The sequence below is a fragment of the Podarcis filfolensis genome, assembly GCF_964270895.1.
Source record: "Podarcis filfolensis genome assembly, chromosome: 9".
Classification (NCBI taxonomy): domain Eukaryota; kingdom Metazoa; phylum Chordata; class Lepidosauria; order Squamata; family Lacertidae; genus Podarcis; species Podarcis filfolensis.
Window position 1 is genome coordinate 41700704 of NC_139610.1, and position 14734 is coordinate 41715437.

The 14734-nt window shown below is 40.4% G+C and overlaps 1 protein-coding gene across 6 annotated transcripts in view; it reads left to right on the forward strand.

Annotated features, from left to right (window-relative positions):
- The window catches only part of LOC310742458 (uncharacterized protein), a 155518-nt gene that overhangs the window by 117695 nt on the left and 23089 nt on the right, over positions 1–14734 (forward strand). For all 6 annotated transcript variants that reach the window (XM_083571989.1, XM_083571990.1, XM_083571988.1 and 3 more), the window contains 2 exons: positions 9078–9173; positions 9782–9839. In XM_083571989.1, the coding sequence (XP_083428115.1) occupies positions 9078–9173; positions 9782–9839 (154 nt within the window). The remainder of the gene's footprint in view (positions 1–9077; positions 9174–9781; positions 9840–14734) is intronic.

The window sequence follows — 14734 nt, forward strand, 5'->3', positions numbered from 1 at the left end:
TTTTGTAATCTCCAAACTTTGAATAAATATTTTATAAAAAAAATAAAGTCACTTTTCATCCATTTCTATATAAATTAAACAAAAAACAAAAAAACCCAAAAACTAGGTGTGTCTTGTGGTCTGGTGCGTCTTATAGAGCGAAAAATACGGTACATATCTGTAGGGTTCATTAAAATGTACCTCGAGGATAGTGTTTGGATGCTATTTTATTTTATTTTATTTTAAGCAGTTAAGAGGAGGTATTGCCCCCTAACTGGAAAAATAAGATATCAACGAGATCACAAGTTCATTGAGGACTGGGGAAAATTTTCAGAGTATTTGAAGAGTGTATGTGATGAGCAAACAACGCTAGTGGGTTTTAAAGAAGCTTTGTGAAAAAATAAGGAATATTGCAAGAATGCAAATATGTTTGTAAAGGTATCTTAAAAGGAGATACTAATTTTGGGGAATGCGTAGATAATAAATTTAAATATGGATTATTGTCAGAGAAGCTGAGGGAAGTCCAAAAGATGAAAATATGTTAACTGGGAAATTGTTTAATTGGAGATATTTGTGTAAAACTTAATAAAAATTTATTTTAAAAAGAAAAAGAAAAGAGGAGGTATTGCCCCATTCTCCACTCAGGGAGGTGGCCCACTGAAGGCGTTGTGTTGTGTTGTTTGGAATTGTAGTTGCCTTTATAACAGAATGCTCTAGGTTGTGTACAATAGTTTTGGTAAAGGCAAAACATTTATCCTTGAGATTTGCCCAAAGCCAAGACTGAGCATTTCCCATAAGTGATTGTTTGGAAAGGGTGAGAGGCACTAGCATGTATTATGTGACCAGTACCATGCCAGAAAGGTATGGGACCATTTTTATATCCTTTTAGAATTTTGAAATTTTAAAAAATGATTAATGCTTGTACAATGTTTTCAAGGGCTTCACATGCATTGTGTAATCCTTACACCAACCCCTCAAGGTAGATTTCTGTACGATTTGTTATTTTGTCATCTGTTTGTAATTGGCAGGCAAGTGGGCAAAGCATCAGTCACTCACTGCATATTCATCACCCAATGTTAATTATATTAGTTTGGAAAATCTGGTGTTGATAGTCAAAGGGTGGAGTCTATTACTGCAACTGCAACAGCTTCAGTATCAAGGTAGTTATCTTCCAGGATGTTGGCAAGGTCTGGGTTTGTAAATAGAGACATTGTTAAATGTCCATCAGCCTTGTCATACAAAGTGAGCCTTTTCTGTCCCCTGTTACAAACTGCCCATTGTAACCCAGAAGTACATTCTTTTGGAGATGTATAATCTTGAAGTGAAGCTAAAATCTCTAAAGATGGGATTATTGCAGGGATGATTACTGGAGATATTTACTAGTCCTGATCCTTCCTTGATTAGGAGAAGAACTCACAGTCTTTGTGTTTTATGATTCACAGCATGTCAGTATGGGCTAAGTAGCATGACTGGCTTACCTGGTTGACTCTTGATTTTCATCAGGCTCATAATATACCTTGGTGATGGAAAAATGAGCTGTGAGCATAAAGAAGGCAGGCAGTGAAGATTGCAACATGATTTAAAGCTGGACAGGAAAGCCCTAAGTATGCTTCCAACAGATTAGTTTCATTCCAAAAATAGTGGTTCTGAGAGCTGTAGTGTTTAATACATTAGATTAAGCAATTAAATATATATTTAATCGACTAAAAATGTGTCCCTGATTAGTTAGTATTTATAGCAAATACTTGCACAAACTGAAAGGGACAAGTACTGTTTTAAGGCACTTTTGCACATGTAGAGGGAATGTCTCTAAGAACATTCTTCTAAACTAAGATGATGCTTGCTATGACACATATTGTCTAGAAACATTGACAGTTCACTCCTTGCTTCAGAACTATTGTTAATCAATCAATTAATTGACAAGTAGTGAAATCCTGTGAGCATAGGGGAGTCGTCATAAACTGAAGTCACTGTAGGTTCTACTGGAGGTATGGCAAATCTTTGGGTCTCCAGATGCTGCTGAACTAAAAGTCCCACCAGTCCCAGCAAGTATGGGCAATAACTAAAGGTGATGGGGGCAATGAAGGTTCCTCACAAGGGTGAAGAAATGGGCAGATTCATAGTGTGCATATGTATGGATCAGAGGAGAAGACAGTTTGCTCCAGATCCAACCTTCCCCCAGCAGAATAAAATTAAGGCACCAAAATAGCTGTCATAATGAAATACACAACTATTGAAGCCAATGCAGCATTCAAGATTAATGCCTCGCATCTCCTCTCTCTCTCTCCTTGTCCCTCCCTCCAACACAGTGGAGAATATCGCTATTCCAAAATTTCATCCTGTTCCCCCACCCCCACTCCCATTCTCCATCAATTAAAAAGAAAAGAAATTACATTTGTTTTCTCTGCTCACTGCCAGATAATCCCCAAGGGGATGTATTGGTCCACAGTGATGGAATATATGTGGTTTTAGAAGCTTTTGGAATATTGGTTTTTCAAAAGTATAGGCGTTGGACAGAGGTGAGAGTTGGGAGAGAAATTCTGAACAATCTCATGAGGAAGCAAGCTACATGACCAGCCAGGCAGGCTGCTCACCATGTTGTCCTGGAGCAGAGTGAATTGAATCACCCTCCTACCTCTTACACATGCATCTGCTGCAGCTTAGTCACGGGGTCAAAGAACAGTGGCTTTCCCCACATGGTGGGTGAAGTCTGTGTTCTAAAGAGGCTAATTGATGTCAGGCACTTTCAGTCTGATCGGTAGACCATGGCAAACAGGAGTGCCCAGATGAGCGACTGTGGCTGGAGACCAGCAGAACAATTGGAGAAGAGTGCCCTGACTTTATCATGCTGTTACTTCATTTGTCTTTCCTCTGGTTCAGCTCCTTTATTAATGACCAAACTTCAATCCACTGTGCAAATAAAGCTACAATTTGCCATGCTGGCTGAATATGCTGCTCAAATATGCTAGCATTCACATACTCAAACCAACCTTAATCTGCAGTTTAGCTTTCCTTCCACGTTGTTTCCAATCTTCTTGTTGTTGCATGCTTTTTTTGAAGTCTTCATACCAAGACAAGAGGCTGTCATTGAATTACTATGCAAATCTGTTTTTAAACACATAGTAATCTGAGCCATGTCCTCATGCATATTTGAAAGAGTTCTCAACCCCCAAGTTTTACATATAGTGGTTAGGGAAAACAATAGGCTAAAAGCACTTAGTGGTATTTGGGAACTGTTTGCTTAGGAGAATAAAATAATGTCTAGGATAAAACAATAATGTTGTTGTGATTGCTGCCTCTGTAGCCCTCCCGCTCCCAGAGGGGAGTATTTAGGTTGAGTGATATGATACAGAGCAGTGATCTCCAAAATGTTTTCCCACAAACCACTTGAAAATTGCTGAGGGTCTTGGTGGACCCCCTAATGATTTTCCTTCCCTCTTGTTTTGTAATTGTAATGTGCTGTGCTAGATGCTAAACTACTTTTTTAAAAAAGTTTAAACCCCCCATCTTGACGCCAACTATGACCCTAATCCTCCGAGGAAGGCATGGAAGACACAAGATCTACCCACCCGGGAAGAATGGCAGACGAAGGTGATGGACTACATGGAACTGGCGGAAATGACTGGCAGAATCCGAGACCAGGGAGAAGAGTCAGTGGAGGAGGATTGGAAGAAATTTAAAGACTATTTACAGAAACACTGTAAAATTAATGAATGCTAGAAGGATGTTGGAATGATGTTATGTGGTTTTAGCAGAAATGTTATAAAGGATTAGGAAAAAACTGACTGTTAATTGGTGAAAGGAGGGAAAGTAAAGTTACATTATATTAAGATAAATTACAGGACAAAAATTTGAAAAGATGGAAAGGATTTGCTGAAACAGATAATCGAACTAGAATACAAAAAAGGGAGGTGTGAGGAGGTCAAGGAAATAAGCTAATGAAAGATAAGTTATGGGAAGATTCGCTGCGTGTTTTTTTTAATGGATTTTATTTTTCTGTTTTTTTTCTTTTTCTCGTTCTTTTTTCCCCTTATTGTGATGTTTTGTATTGTTTTTGTTTAATATGGTGTTTTTTACTTTTTCTTTCTGTAACCTTTAAAACTTTAATAAATATTATTTTTAAAAAAATCCTCTGAGGAAGGCAGAGCCGCCACCTCTGTCACTTCTGGTCTGCCCCACTCACCTTTGGGAGGACTACCAAGTTATAAGAACAATGGAGCAGCCATTGTGCCTACCATTCTTTATATGTAAGTGGCTGTGCATCTCTGCAATTGCCAGCGTGGACCACCTAAATGAAGCTCATGGGCCACAGGGGGTCTGTGGACCATACTATTGGAACCACTGATATAGCGGGCTTGGCATCACAGCTATGATTAAATTTAGCACTTTCTGCAGTTGCTCTAATGTAAAAATAACAATGTCAGAAGATCCAGTTGCAGATCTTCCAGGTAATACTTTGGCCCCAGAGTAGCTGAACTATGGTCCTCCAGATGTTGGAGTACAATTCCCATCAACCCCAGCCAGCATGGCCGTTGGTCAGGGATGATGAATGATAATGGTAATCCAGCAACATCTGGAGGGCCACAGTTTAGCCTAAAGGGTTATATACTTAACAGGATAAGTAACTCATCAGGTACATCATATGTGACAATGACCATTGGTGCTCTTGGGTAATTTTAGACTCTGGTCTTACCAAGTCTGCACATTTAAGACTTCGCTTTCGCTGCTTTCACCATTCACCCACTTACGAACCTGATGACAGTGGCTTCTTGCTTTTATAGTAATAGTTTTGTAGTCACTTCAGCTAGGGGACAGTATGATATTAAAAGAGTATATAATCTGATAATGTAACTCTGTCATTGTTACCAACTTTTTAGAAAGTCCTTTGCTATTTGGATTCATTTTTTCCTAAAATGTCTGCTCCCGGTTTGGGGGGGTGTGTATTTTTTGCTCTATAAGACTCACTTTTTCACTCCTAAAAAGTGAGGGGAAATGTGTGTGCGTCTTATGGAGTGAATGCAGGCTGCACAGCTATCCCAGAAGCCAGAACAGCAAGAGGGACTGCTGCTTTCACTGCGCAGCGATCCCTCTTGCTGTTCTGGCTTTCGAGATTCAGAATATTATTTTTCTTGTTTTTCTCCTCCAAAAACTAGGTGCGTCCTGTGGTCTGGTGCGTCTTATAGAGCGAAAAATACAGTAATTTTGCTGTTTTCTCAATACTTTCACCCCTCTGTTATTTGTAGTTGTATTGAACAAAAAAATATGTAAAAATGTGGTACAGTGGTACCTTGGGATGTGAACGGCATCCATTCCGGAGCCCCGTTCGCATCCTGAACAAAACGTAAGATGTGACTACACATCTGCGCATGCGCAGGTTGCATTTCGCCACTTCCAAGCATGCGGGTGACGTCATTTTGACCATCTGCACATGCGCGAGCGGCGAAACCCGGAAGTAACGCGCTCTGTTACTTCTGGGTCGCCACGGAGCACAACCCAAAAATACTTATCCTGAAGCATATTTATCCCGAGGTATGACTGTAAACTTGTCCTGATGCATTGCAGGGCCCTCTGCTGAGTAATGTACTAGGCAAGTAGAGGAGACCCCTTCTTCAGACTTTCTCCTTGAACTCATGCAAGGCTGTGGTGGGAGGAGTGGGACTTGACAATGGAGTCCTCCTACCTATCACATGATTATTCACATGTGAATAATCTGGATGTCCAAATAGAGCTTCTGTGGTTGCCAGAACAGGGCCAAGTAAACAGTTATCCTATAGCAGGGTAAACAAGATGGCAGAAGGAAAGACAACTGACTGTTTTCAACTGGTTAATGTCTTTCCCCTCTAATCAGCAGTTTGGCCAAGCCATTCTCCTCAGTCTTTGGCCAAAGAGTCTTATCACTTCGCAATTTACTTCAAGTCTGCCTTTTAATTAGGTAATTATTATTTATGCTGTTTTCCTCTATTTTGAACACAGTTGCTGGGGTTGGCTGAAAAAGGGACCAAGTTTATTATTAGCAAGTGAAGGAATCATAAAGGAAAAAATGAAAAGAGGTCGTTTTGTTTCCATGGTGTTCCATTGGATCATTCCTGAATAACATTTTACCATGTAACAAAGAACAGTCATGTTGTTGTGCAACCCTCATGAAAACCAAGCTAGGATACGCTGGCATTGGTTTAGATTTTTCCTTGGTCATTCCCTAAAATATCAGGACTCTGACATATCCAAATGTTTTTAATATCTTGGAGGAACAAGGTTGTATTCCTTGACAACATGAATGCTTCCCATATGTGTCCTTTTGTTAAAACCACTTTTAAAATGCCCCCTTAGATTTTTTTAGATGTTAAATAGTTGAGCATTTCTTTCAGCTTTTTGTGTAATAGAACACAGAATGTGGTGTAGAGAAGCTGCCATATCTGACCACATCTAATAAAATAGACATTCAGGATATGCCCAAGCCAGGTCTCATGGTCTGTATCTTTTTCCTGAGAAGGTTTCAGGTTAGATTTCCTTCATTTTCCTTCCAGCTTCTAACTCCTTTAGTATCAAATTTAGATTTTGGACTGCAAGGTGTAATAAATGGTGTGGGTTATGTTGATGATTTAGATTTCATACTCACTCTTTACCATAAGGTCCCAGGGTGAGTTACAGCGATATAAAGACATAACATTAAAATTCCGTAAAACAATTTTCAATCAGAGAAATAGGGTGAGTCCTTAAAAATATTTCTCAGTTCTCACAGGTCATGGTAAAGATTTGCAAAGCCTCAAGCACATGATAACTGACATTCTGCCACTGGGTGGCACTTGATGATGGAAGTAACTCTAGTGGGAATGCTAGGTTGTTGAAAGAGAATTGGAGAGGTTGAGAAGCTTGAGCCAAACCACAGGTAGCCAGCTGAGTTAAACCAGAAATTAATAATTATGTGATGCATGGAGTTGTACAGTCAGCCTCCAAAGGAGCCCCAAAGATGGATGCCAGCCAGCTGTAAGAGTGAGAAACAAAGACAAGGCGGTTTCAAACTGACCCTTTGACATTAGCCTGGCATGAAACCTGCTATGTTCCTAGCAGAAGGGAAACTGGAAACAACTGTTGAGGCCTGCAGGAGGGGGCAGAAAAACTTCATGGTTCTAGCAAAACAAAAGCACAAAAGGGAACAAGCTGCTAAGCATGAGAGAAAACAGCTCAAGTGCATTTTAAAAATGTGCATTTCAAGATGCATACATTGAGGGGGGGGAACCACATATTTAAATATGTATTTTGTCATAAAATATGTATTAAATAATACAAATATTAGTGGATTTTTTTTAAAATAAGGAATTGCAGCTTAATGCTGAAGTGAGATGGATGGACTTTTGAATAAGCACGTGTGAAATTAATGGACAAGAAAGACTTATCCATCCATACCTAATTTTGCTTACCTTCCCACCTGGAGAAGAGTCCTAGGGAACTCGAAGTAAAAATGAGATATAAACTTCCCTTTGTGACATTTTGTTTAGTTAGCTACTAGCCTGTAGCTTTTGCATTCTTTACCCTCCATGTCAACATTGCATCAGAAGAGAGCCCCTTTGCCCAGTCTGGGTAGCAGCCCCCAGGTCTCTTGCATTACTTTCAAAATGTGCATTTTGTCTCATGCCTTGCATAGGAAGCATAATGGCTACCTTCTGAACAGATAAGGTAAAAGTTAACAAACTTTACAATTACGTATTAGGTAACGATTAAGATATACAAGGAATCGTATAAAGAGGAAAGACCAGTCCTAGCTGCAGACAAGGGAACAGAACACACCAGAGGGCAGCATTTACTAGTCACTGTCACTTTTACTTGCTATGTGTATTTCCACTAAAAAAACCCTTTTAAAAATTTAACTACTGTGTCACTTAGTTTTTAAAGATCAATGAAATGTCTCTTTTAGCTCTTAGCCCTTTTAAAGACTAATACAGTTTTTGAGTCCTACCTGTGTTCATGACAATATTTGATTGCTAGTCTTTAATGCTTCTGTTGCTCAGACACAGAAAATATTTAAATAAGACTGCATGCTCAAAATCATTAAGAACAGATTAATTATGCCTTAACTAGGAAGAGATCCTGAACATGCATTCTGACTTGTAAATTTAGCACACATCAGTGGATCATGTGACATAAAGGGAGAAAGCTTGTAGAAGTTCCCAGGTTCTCTACCTAGGGCTGAAAAAAAGTTTCCTGTCTAAAACCCTGGAAAGCTGCAACCAGTTAATATAGCCCAAGGACCAGTGGTCTCCCTTTGATGATGGTGCATGGAATGATTAGCCTGATAATCTCCCCCACTCCTTACCTTCAGTGAGATGCATCAGTAGGATTTCATGCATAACATATATGTAATGTTGTGCATTGTATTTTATGCAGGTTTATTCAAGTCAGTGTCGCCACAGTCATAAAGGATTATGTTCCTGTACCTTAAGACCATGTAAAGCTGAAGTCAGCCCAACTCTTTGTTGGGGTATGTCCTTAGCATCACTTTAATATACAGTAGTTCCCTTTCGTGGTCTTTAACAGCTGGGTTAGGGAGAGGGCAAAAAGTTAATTCACCGCCATCCCCCTTTCAATCAATGTTTGGTTGGGGCATTCTAATCTGCAGTGGTGAACTGGGAGTACAGAACCAAATAACCGCAGTTGTTAGTCCAAATGAATACAAGATTCAATATAACATGTGTCCCATGATTTTTAATTATATTATTTTAAATGTAAACATACTCAAACCTGACAAACCAAACTGAACATAAAAATATTAAAAACTGCATATTGTTTTTGCCAACTTTTGTTTTATTTCACATATGAAGCATGATAAGACTGCCACCAGTGGTATTTTGTTAGATGCTTGTTGTGTAAACTCCAGTGAAGTAGTAATTTCCTGTTTCTGAAGATGATAATAACTATCAGCAGCTCTAGGAAAACAACACAGGTAAATATGACTAGTGATGCTTAAGCTCTGTTGGTTGTATATACACTTTCAACTGATTCATATTACTGATGTGATGTCTTTTTCTGAGGGAAACAGTAGTACTAGTAGTAATAATAATAATAGTAGTAATTTCTCATTTCTTACTCCTTCTATTCCACAGTCCTGCTCCAAGGCCCAATGACCTCTCTCTGCTTCCAGATTGATCCACAAGCCAGCTGTGTCAAGAGACAACAAAATTTTCATGTGACCAAGCCAGGTAGGCATTTTAGTGGCATTACCTTAACAAAGAGACTGGTTTGACAAGTATAGCGGTCCCTTCCCATTTTACAGATACCAGACTACAAACTTGGAGACCCACAGGCATAATCCAAAGCAAACCTCCCAGTCCTATAACAATACTGTACTTTTGCTTCAGCACCTTCTTAGGACTGCCCACCCTTTTTTTGGTTTGTCTGACAGTTTGAAAACTCTGTAGAAGCACAGGAGGCAAAAGTTTGGACATGAAGACATTGGGAAACGGGAAACACTTGCACTTCATGTGTCTCCTACTCTTTTCAGTAACTTATATTCCATGATGTTTTGGGAAACCAGTGTTTTGTAACGGTATTTTAAGAAATCTGGCTTGCAAGTGGGTTTAACTGCAAAACACCCATTCTGTGCCCTCACCAAGCCCTAGCTGCAAAAGAGCAATAGAAGGAACTTTTGTTTTATCTCTAATTCTCTCAGCAGCTTCCTGGGAGCAGGGGTTGTTTGACAACACTCCTGAACCAAACAATAATTTCACCTCACCACAAATTAAAGCTGTTCAACTTCATAACAACATTTATAAAAACAACTGTTAACCTTTTTATCTTCATCTGCCAGAGGAAAATTGGAAGGTGACGAGGCGAGACTCCATGCTCCCCTACAGACCTCCAGGCAGGTAAGATTTCCTAAAGTGAAGTAGTCTAGGAGTTCAACTGAAAAAGCAACAACAACAACAACAACAACAACTGTGCATTCTCCACTTATCCTGACAGTGGGTATCACAGAAAATCTCATTGAAATGGATAGAGCAATAGATGGCTAGAACCTATTCAAAGACAAAGCTGTATGAACAGCACCTGCCATTTAGAAATGGTACAAGGTAAACAGCTAATGAAATCAGAAAATTAGGACTGAATTGCAATATGGCCCTATGCAGCCAGTGGAGGCTGGTCCATTGGAGTGAATGAAGCACAGTTCCACTAACTTCAATCTGCCTTTATACAGCCCCCACCTGACTCCTCCTTACCTACAACTAGTAGGAACGTTCCTCCTTCTTAGTCTTTGTGTTGCCTTTTTAAAATAACTCATCAGGGAACAAGTTGTAGACCACACTAGACTTAGTTGGCTGTGCCTGACTTTGTCTGCTTTTGGCCTCTCTGTTTTCCACCCTACCAGCCCCAATGGGTACCAGGCACTACTGTCTCCAAGAGTTATGTCCATTTGGCAGGATAGGATGGCTGCTTTCTCCGACTGCATCTGCGGGACAGAGATATTTCAGCATAATGAATTTAAGCCAGCATAGCGTAACTATTGCACTGGCAATAGGCTGGGCTAGATGGAGCCTTGTGTTGGCAGAATATGGCAAGGATGGGATATGGGCAGAACTGGAAGTATGGCAAGGGAGGAGCACGACAGTGGAAATCCTACATTCTTTCAGAAGTTCTATGCTCCCCTCCTTGCTGCAATAGCATAATGCAGAGGTGGGGGTCTATTTCAGCATTCCTTCATGGGCAACCTTCTGAGGACCTGACACCAGTGGTGGATGTGACAAAAGTGGGTGTGTTGAGACACATACCACTCTCCATCCTCAATCCAGACAAGCAAGAGATATTATTACCATTCAAGGACACATTCCAGCCAGGTGCAATTACTAAAAGGGGCACAGTGCAGCAGGCCAGTGAAGGATGTGGTCTGTGGTTTGGGTGTGGACTGGGCCAGAAGAGAAGCTTGGGAGGTCACATTTGATGGCTCCAGATCCATAGGAAAAGATTTTGAAACTAGCCAATATGGCAATTGATAGTGATGTTCATAGGAAACCTTATGAAAGCCTTTGGCAATTGGTATATGTGCCCCTTTATTTATCATGACCGAAATGCATCAACCATTTCCTTTAGCTCAGCATTCATCAGGACAACACAGTCAACCTGATGCCCAGGAAATAGCTTTTATTATTAGACTGAAAATGCTTGCTACAGTGTGAGATTTTCTTATCCTTTGCTGAGCTGGCTGCAATAGCAACGCCAAGAACATCTGAACTGTACATAGGGATGCAAGCTTTGAAATGATAGTGGAGTACTTTTTTACGGGGCCATAGTTTTTTTTTAAACTATGGCAACCTGTTTACTGAGCATTCATCCTTACTGGTTTTCACATAGTTTGTATGGAGCTTATACAGAGTTTGTGTGGAGGTTATAGCCTGCTGTTTATTGAGCATTCATTCTCATTTGTTTGCGCAAAGGTTCTATGAGATCACATCAAGTCATTGTTATTCCAAACTTTCCAGCACAAGGGAGAGCAGCACAAGAGTGCCTAATCCACTTTAATTGTGCTATTTGTCAATATATGATTGGGGGGGTGGAACATGGGCAATTCTGTTTGCATTCTTGTCTACCTTGGTCCTGAGACAAGTGTCAATCAAAATATGCATATTCCGGACTAGCAGAACTGAATTACGCCTATAGTAATATTCATTCTGCATCTCTGCATATGTTATTTTTTTTAATCAGAAAACCTGTCAAAAAACTTTTCATGTGTAATGGATGGGGTTGAATGGGGTTGAAAAGCATAAGGGAGTACAGTGGTACCTCAGGTTACATACGCTTCAGGTTACATACGCTTCAGGTTACAGACTCCGCTAACCCAGAAATAGTGCTTCAGGTTAAGAACTTTGCTTGAGGATGAGAACAGAAATCGTGCTCCGGCGGTGCAGCGGCAGCAGGAGGCCCCATTAGCTACAGTGGTGCTTCAGGTTAAGAACAGTTTCAGGTTAAGTACGGACCTCCAGAACAAATTAAGTACTTAACCTGAGGTACCACTGTAGATAGGCCCTAATTAGCTGGAGGCTTTCTTTCTTTCTTTCTCTTTTTCTTTCTGTGCCCTTCGCCCCTTAAACATGTAAACAAATCACAGATGGTAGAGTGCTGAAAAGCTGTCATTCTGGTTAACTAACTGTGTCAATTGACTCAAAGAAAACAGCATGGTATTAATAGAACAAATCCATCAAAGAAGGCAAGAAGCTGAAGTTTACCAGATGACCTGTGTATTACCTGGGCATATATATTAACAGATGAGACCTAGAGGCTTAGTTCAAATCTTGGTGAATCAGGAAGGAAATTTTGCTGATATTATTTGTTAGATGCCTCATAAGCAAGTTCTCTAGGTGCTGAACCATTTACACAGCCATGCTAAGTACTTGATGGCTGCAGTAACTAGTCACAAGCTGCTTATGTGAATAGACCATCATAGATACAATAGCACAGACAGATCATTCATATCACGTCTAAGCCTGGCAATATAAGACATTCTGGTCATGGGTTAGCCCTTGGCATCCTTGGGCAGCTGCAGGAGCCAAATGGTGTAGCAGAGGCCAATGGTGCTAACACCTTCCCTTGGTCTGTGAGTCATCATTTTAAATTGCCCACAATATTCTTTGGAGCAATGCTACATACAATGCAGAAATTTTTTAATGGTATCTTGCTGCAACCACCTGGTAAACCTGTGGCAGGAGCCCAATGTCATAGGAGAAGCATTCAACTCAAGTCAAGGACTGGCCCTGATTACATTCTGCCTGGGGAAAGTAGTCAAGTTGTGAGTTCTGAAAAGTTTGGAGGTTTTCTAGAAGAGAAAGAGGGAATGCTGCCTCATTGTTTATCTCTTTGTTATTCAACTGACTTCTTCATTTGAGTCATTTGCACTTAAAGGTGCCAATCATGTGTACAACAGCCAAGGGTAGATAAATCATATTGCATGTGTATGAATGCATGTGCAATCTATCCCAATTTCTAACTAGAGGGAGTGCAATTACTACATTTGTTTCCTTAGCAATGGCATCACCATGGAGAAAACAAAGGACTCTGCATGTTCCCACATGCCGTAAGAATCATTTGGGCACAGTAGGAACACCTCTTCCTGGATCTGAAGCACAATATGCACATGCACATTCACAATGCCATTTATATGGCAACAGAATGTTGTGCAGTCTTTCAGAAGACATTAATAGATCTTTAGATATTACTCATTACATTACAATATTCAACATTTACACAAGAAGAGCCTGCTGGATCAGGCCAATGGCCCACTGTTCTCACAGTGTCCAACCAGATACTTGTGGGAAACCGCAAAAACAGGATTCAAGCCCAAGAGCACTTGCCCCTCCTGTGGTATCTAGCAACTGTGGTATCAGAGGCATTACTATCTTCAACTGTGAAGACAGACAATAGCCATTACGGCTATTATCTTTGATAGCTCTCTCCTCCTTGAATTTGTCTAATTGTCTTTTACGGGAGGGGGGGGGAATTCAGTTCTGGCACCTCTCAGGTGGACGCCATTGCCATTCTAAGAGAATGAGAGAGGCATTCATGGTGAGTTCCGGCACCTCTTTTTCTAGAAAAATACAGTCATACCTCGGGTTGCGAACGTGATCCATGCGGGAGGCATGTTCGCAACCCGCAGCGTTTGCAACCCGCAGCGCCCTGTCTGCGCACATGCGTGACATCATTTTTGCATTCCGGTACTTCCGGGTTCGGTGCGGCCCGCAACCCGAAAACGTGCAATCCGCAGCGTTCGCAACCCAAGGTATGACTGTAGCACTGTTCTTTTAAAGCCCTCTAGGTTGGTGACGGTCACTGTGTCCTGTCAGAGCAAGTTCCATAGTTTAACTAAGCACTGTGTGGAGAAGTATTTTCTTTTATCTGCCCTGAAACTTTAAACATTCAGCTTCATACACAGAAGAGTTTTCAGAGATACACAATGTTACATTGGTCCTCTGAGAATTTTGCTGTTATTTGTGACATAGCCAGAAGTATATAATCACTATCAATCTACCCCATTGTTTCAAAGGTTAGATTCCCACACAACCTATTTTGCCTTTAGCTCTGAGTTATTGAGTACTGCATTCCTAATGTTCTGTCACACTCCAGTAGCACCAAATATGAGTGTTCTGTCACAGTAGACTCAGTGCTGTTTACCTCACGAGGCACATTATTATCAAATTAACTCACAGAGCTCTGCTTCTCAACCTGTTTGAGTGCTGAGTAGAGAAGGGTAAGAAATTTATTTGGTTCCCTTTTGTGCAGGAGTCTAGTATACCCAATCCAAAGTTTCTGTTTTGCAGACTGGAACATAACTCCTTGCCAGAATGCCCTTTCCCAGAATTTGCAATATACTGTCGGTGCACAAAAAGTCCCCCCCCCCAAAAAAAAACACTTTAAAGTTGAAATGCAGATTTTGCTGGCGAATACATTGAAAAGTTTGCATTTTAAATAGATGGGGTGGATTTGTTGTTGTTTAGTCGTTTAGTCATGTCCGACTCTTTGTGACCCCATGGACAGATCTATCCATTTCGGTTCTCCCAGTTTCTTATTTCTTCAATTTTAAAATTCAGTTCTCTAATTTTTAGTAACATCTTTCATTATTTGCTATTTACTATATTCTTTTTTTTTAATTGTGTGTTAAGGGGGGAAAGACCCACAAAACTATGTCCTCTAGAAAAGGGCAGAACAGCAGGAAAATTGATGGTTTCATTGTAACCAGAGACAGATAAATCCCCAGCCTCCAGGTGAATATGTTGGT